At 36.8% G+C, this 5,802-nt stretch overlaps 1 protein-coding gene across 1 annotated transcript; it reads left to right on the top strand.

The window, feature by feature from the left end:
• The first annotated feature begins 586 nt into the window (after positions 1-586).
• Positions 587-4,672, top strand: LOC109177753 (transcription repressor KAN1-like). Its single transcript, XM_019327194.1, has 6 exons — positions 587-1,377; positions 1,597-1,673; positions 2,118-2,166; positions 2,250-2,406; positions 3,994-4,090; positions 4,261-4,672. Exons 1-6 carry the CDS (start codon positions 609-611, stop codon positions 4,372-4,374), a joined length of 1,263 nt encoding a protein of 420 aa, XP_019182739.1. The 5' UTR covers positions 587-608; the 3' UTR covers positions 4,375-4,672.
• Positions 4,673-5,802: the final 1,130 nt, after the last annotated feature.

The raw sequence follows: 5,802 nt of genomic DNA on the forward strand, positions 1-5,802 counted from the left end.
GACAAAAAATACCATGTACGTAACTCATTATTATTATCATTATTATCATTATTATTATTAGCTCTCCATTGAATACAATTTTTTTTTCTCTCTCTTATTTGCTAGGAATATTCAGATAATTTTTCACGTACACATAACTATGCCCCATAACTTATTGTAGTGTGACTCTTCGACGGATATTACTTGTAGACATACTTGTAGTGTCATTTTCGTAGATATACTCTCTCTCTCTCTCGTAAAGAACACAAGACCCCAAATCCCTCCTCCCCTCCATTCCCTTCTGCATTTCTTTCTCCATTTTCCCTTTTATTCCATTTTCTTATCCTTCTCTTCAACTGCACTCTTCTTCCCCTTTAATTCCGAACCTCAATAATCTTCATTTTCTGCAAAACAACTCTCTTGTTCCTCGTCTTCTTCATCATCATCGTATGAGTTTGGTCGTGTTGAATTGCCATCTGTGTTGTGTTCGTTGGGTTTCTTGAACTTTTTTGTTGTTTTTAATGATTGTGCAGCTGGAAACAATAATTGTCGAATTTTGAGTAGGTGTTTTGTAGTGAGAGTGGTTTTTGTGTTTCTTGAAAGCTGCAAATTTTACTTTAAAAAGAAAGATGCCCTTGGAAGGGGTTTTCATTGAACCCTCTTCTTCCAACCCGGATCTCTCCCTGCATATTAGCCTTCCCGTCGGCGGCGGGAATGATCTGTCGGCCGGCAACGTCAAGTCGGCGGCGGCGGCGGCGCAGATGTACACCGACCTGTCGTTGGCTCGTCCGACAACAACGAATGACCTAAACGAGGAGAGACAGTTCGTGAGGGGGACAAAACAAGGAGGACAAGGACACCATCTTCTTGCTGCTTATCAGACCCATGGATTTCAGAGCGGAAATGATGGGGTTTCCGGCGACTTAGGGGGGTTGTCGCCGCCTATCAAGGGAATTCCCGTGTACCAGAGCCGGGGGTTTCCGTTCTTGGGGTCGGATCGTCATCCTAGATACGCGGATCCGAAAATCTGTTTCCACTCCTCGCCATATTTTAGCGGCGGAGGATTGGATCATTTGTCGGTCTTGAACAACAACAACGCTACGGCTTCGGCGGCGGCGTACGGTAGTAGTTTAGCGGGAGCGGCGGGGAGGTTCAACGGGCTATCCTCGCCGTATCAGTTGCCGCAGCACCACCACCACCAGTACGGCGTATCAGCAGCTTCCCATCACCACCACCTCAGCGACGTCGCTCCGCCGTCTCACGGCGGCCTAACCATGAGATCAAGATTTTACCCCAAACTTCCGGCGAAACGCAGCATGAGAGCCCCCCGAATGCGCTGGACCTCCACCCTCCACTCCCGCTTCGTCCACGCCGTCGAACTCCTCGGCGGCCATGAAAGTAAACCATCTTATCTTCTTCCCCCTATATATATATATATATCCACCCTCTATCTGCTCGGTCTATGTTCTATCTGCTTGGTCTATGTTTTGTCTCAACTAAAGTCTGATAACACATTTATCTTTATATATATTATATATATGTTGAACGTACAATTTTCATCTCTTTCCTAACATTCAACGTAATAAAGACTGAATTTCCGGCATTAAAACTTTGCAGGAGCGACTCCGAAATCAGTACTGGAGCTAATGGATGTCAAAGATCTCACTTTAGCTCATGTCAAGAGCCATTTACAGGTAAACACCAAATCAAAATTCAAGAAAAGTTAAAGAAGAACCCATGAAACACTGTTTCAAACTATGGATCTTTTTCTCTCTTTCTCTCTTCTCTCTCTCCGGAACAGTAGCCGACAGTGAATGAGTGAATGAATGTACACAGTAGAAATGAAGTCTGACCTTCTGATCTGACGGCAGACGACGCAGAAAAGAAGAGAGAGAGAGGAGAGAGAAAGTGTATGTATGTGTGTATTAGAACAGTATTCATATTCAATTCAGACAAAACTCAGTCATCATTTCTCAATAATACAACAACTGGGTACTAACCTATCTTCCTGTTTCACTGAACTTTTTATCGAACATTGACCTCGTGATTACTCATGAAACCAAACTTTTTTTTTTCCTTAAAAAACTAAAAAAACAATCTTGTTTTTCTCAAATCGGTTTGCCATTTGCCAAATGCAGATGTATCGAACCGTCAAAACCACAAGTAGTAAACCTGCGGCATCCTCAGGTAAATTCATATTATATATATTTCTGTTTAATTTCTTTTATTGATATGATACATTATTTATTAAATTTCTGGGCGGTTTGAAGGCCAATCTGACGGGTCAGGGGAGGAAGATCAGTCGTCGCTGGGCAGCGCCGGCGGTGATCGCTCCGGCGTTCACCAATTCATGGACCAAAGGGCTTCTCCATTGCAACCCGAACCCGAATTCCTCTCTCCCACCGCTCTTTGGGCCAACTCTTCCAGGTAATTCATTACCAACATTATACCCAAAGTACTTAGCTATTAACTTATTTTGAAACGCTATTTAAGGAAACGTTTCAAAATAAACTATTTTAACCTCTTCATGGTTTAACAAACATAGCTTTACTATAGCTGTTTTGAAACGCTAGTTAAGGTAACGTTTCAAAATAAGCAATTTTAACCTCTGCATAGGTTTGCTATAAGCTCTATTAAACGGAATCTTATATATTTGATGAAGGTATACTATGTTTTAAATGAGGGTGGTATGGGAGCAAGACATTATAGAAGTTTCCATAACATGATATATATGCAAAGAAACAAAAAACTTTTTTGAAGTAATGATGGAGTGATGAAAAGGGTTTTACTTACTAAGCTTGCAGATCAGAAGCAGCAGCAGCAGCTTTTGCTTTTTTCTTCTGCTTCAACTTCTTCTTTTCCCCTCTTTTAATAATGCCAGACTAAAATCACTAAATCGTATGGTCTCACTGTACTATGTTTGATTTTTCAAGTAGTTGTGTCTGTTATATACGAGTAGTAATCTTGCCTCTATACACAATGTCAAATTAAAAGAATGCTTATTCAAACATTATTTAAATGTATATTCACTTATGTATTTTTTTATTTTTTTTTTACAAGTAAACGTATTTTCTATTTTCTTCTCATATTTTTCATATTTTTTTATTTTTTTTTATAAAAAAATAGTTAGTAAATACATCAAATGTGTTCTTTACTGTTTCTACAAGATTTGAGGAGGAAGTAAATTGTTGTATGTGTCTCAACTGATATACAAGTCTCAAAATACTATATATATATATATATATATATATATATATATATATATATATATATATATATATATATATATATATCTTCATTTTTTGTTCTTATTAAGATTCGAACCCTTTATTTTGCTTGGGGAGAGTAAATGTATACATGTTGTCTTATTATTGGGATTTAAGACTTGTTTCCTTTTCTTTTGACTTGTAGTAACTATTTATCTAGGTTTTCGTGAATTGAACAATTTAGGGAGGTGTGAAATTTTGTTGTTTTTATTCTCTTGTCAAAATTCAAAAAAGATGAGCAGTGTATGTGCATTCCATTCCATTGCATTATGCCCATGCATGCTCGTGTGCCTGTCTCTACTTTGATTAGACATATATACCATATATATATATATATATATATATATATATATATATATATATATAACTAATAATGCCTTCATTCTTTCCCTCTACCTTAAGCAACTACTTATATTATCATCACACAATTTTTTTCTATCCTAAGGGATGGGCAGCGACTTAGAGAGTCGAGAGCTGAGTTTAGAATCCTATCATTATAAAAATGTGACACTGATTGGTATAAGTATAAGAAAATAAAATTATATGTGACAGCCCTTTTAGCGAAGGGGCCGGGGCATGACTTTTGTAATTGAATGTTACAATTTTGATTTTTTCCAGCACTTTCTCAAGCTTACATTAGCATCAAAGAATATTTTAAGATCAGAATAAGATTTTTCTCCGTATATATAGTGTCGTTATTAATTTAATCTGGAAAGATTGATAATATGTTGTTGTTGACATTGAGCAGTGGAGAAGGATTGTTGGAGACTAGTTCAAATGAAACAAATGGGATGAGATCATCTTCCTTTCCAATGCAACAAAGATCGGAACACCATCACATCCAGGTATTGTATGTTTTCAAACATGGTTAGTTGTGTCTAATGTTTCATGATGTCTGATCTGCAACATCGCAAGCTATCAACAATAATGGTGTTCTATCAACTTATCACACTATATATATATACATACATATGTATGTATATATATATATATCTATGTTGGTGCATGTGTGCAGGAATGGGAATCTGAAAGGCCAAAGAGGTGTATAGGGTCCGGTTGGGAACAAACAAATCCCAGCTTGGAATTCACACTAGGCAGACCAGACTGGATTCATAAGGATCATCACTAAAAACATCATTGGTTGGAGCAGCTTTTGTTTTGTTTTTGGTTTTTTTTTGGGGGGTTTTCTGGGGGTTAAGGTTAATTATTGGGATGAGTATAGAAGGAGATCATCAGATAATGTTAAGTTGGTTTACAGAAGCAATGGCCATCTGCATGCATTCTAGCTAGCTAAATCTCACTCGAGTTAGCAGACATGAACATGATGATTATCTGTTGATGTTTCTGAGGTTTTTCAGGGCTGAAAAACACAAGTTCACACATTTTCAACATCATAGTAACCTCAAAGTTCATGTTACATTCTTGACTAGCTAGGATCTTTTTGTTAGGGTTGCACAATTCATCAACCTCAACTAGTTTTTGAGTCAATCAACTATGGGTTGGTTTACCTTTGTCAGCTTGTAGGGTTAAAAGACCGATCGAGAGCTTCACTTGAAGCTCACTTTTAGTTATCTTTTTATGGTCCTTTGGCGGCTAGAGTTACAAGGCAGAGGGTTTCACTCAAAGTATATTTTTAGGTGGCTGCTCCAAACTTTCTGGTAAATCAAAGAATAATTAAACTAATAAATGGTTTCATCAAGGATATGATAAGAAAGAAAATATAAACAATGTTAATGGCATTAACAATTTAGGAAAAGATTTAATTCCCTTAAATTTGGTTGATGTAAGCCCTATATCAGATTAGCTAGTCGGTGTGGTGGTATTTGGATAAGTATTTGTGTGCACTCTAATGACACATGTTTACATGCACCTTGTGATGAGTATTACAAAGATTACAACAAGGTTACCAAAGGCCAGTCTAATGTTCAAGATTTTGAGCAAACAAATAGTGTCAGAATCGGAAATAAAAAGAAATAGTCCTCCGAGCCTCCGCCGAACAATTCCTCTCAACATGCATGGCTTACTCTAATATCAATTGTCCGATCAAGTATTTACCATTACACTAAAAACTATAACTAATTAATAGATGATATGTAACTTTATTTTCTTATAATTGTGTAACAGTAAACGCCACATTTCGATAACAAGATGGTATACTTGGTCCTCCAAGCCTTAACTCAACATATATATATATATATATATATATATATATATATATATATATATATATATATATACACACATACAATAACATGGTTGATTGAGTTAGATTCTATGCAGGTTTCCGGTATAAACCTGACTTGCATCCCATCTGACCCCTGCGAGTTTATTTATTTATTTATTTATTTTTAACTCACCTTGACCCATCACTCGCTATTGATCAAAAGAAATTGATCGATGCAATTCAGGTGAAAATTTTCGAGACGAATTGAAATTTGGAATAAGGGTCAAATAGGCCATCCAACTACACACCAATATGCAATTAGGCCACTGAACTTAAAAACCTACAATTAGGTCCCTGAACTACACAAATTCATTCAATTTAACCTAAAATGAC

The sequence above is a fragment of the Ipomoea nil genome, unplaced genomic scaffold (genome assembly GCF_001879475.1).
Source record: "Ipomoea nil cultivar Tokyo-kokei standard unplaced genomic scaffold, Asagao_1.1 scaffold0805, whole genome shotgun sequence".
NCBI lineage: Eukaryota > Viridiplantae > Streptophyta > Magnoliopsida > Solanales > Convolvulaceae > Ipomoea > Ipomoea nil.

Coding starts and splice junctions, on each gene's coding strand:
- LOC109177753 (XM_019327194.1), top strand. CDS start 609: ATGCCCTTGGAAGGGGTTTTCATTGAACCCTCTTCTTCCAACCCGGAT. Junction 1,378..1,596: donor ACTCCTCGGCGGCCATGAAA/GTAAACCATCTT, acceptor AAAACTTTGCAG/GAGCGACTCCGAAATCAGTA. Junction 2,407..3,993: donor CTTTGGGCCAACTCTTCCAG/GTAATTCATTAC, acceptor GACATTGAGCAG/TGGAGAAGGATTGTTGGAGA.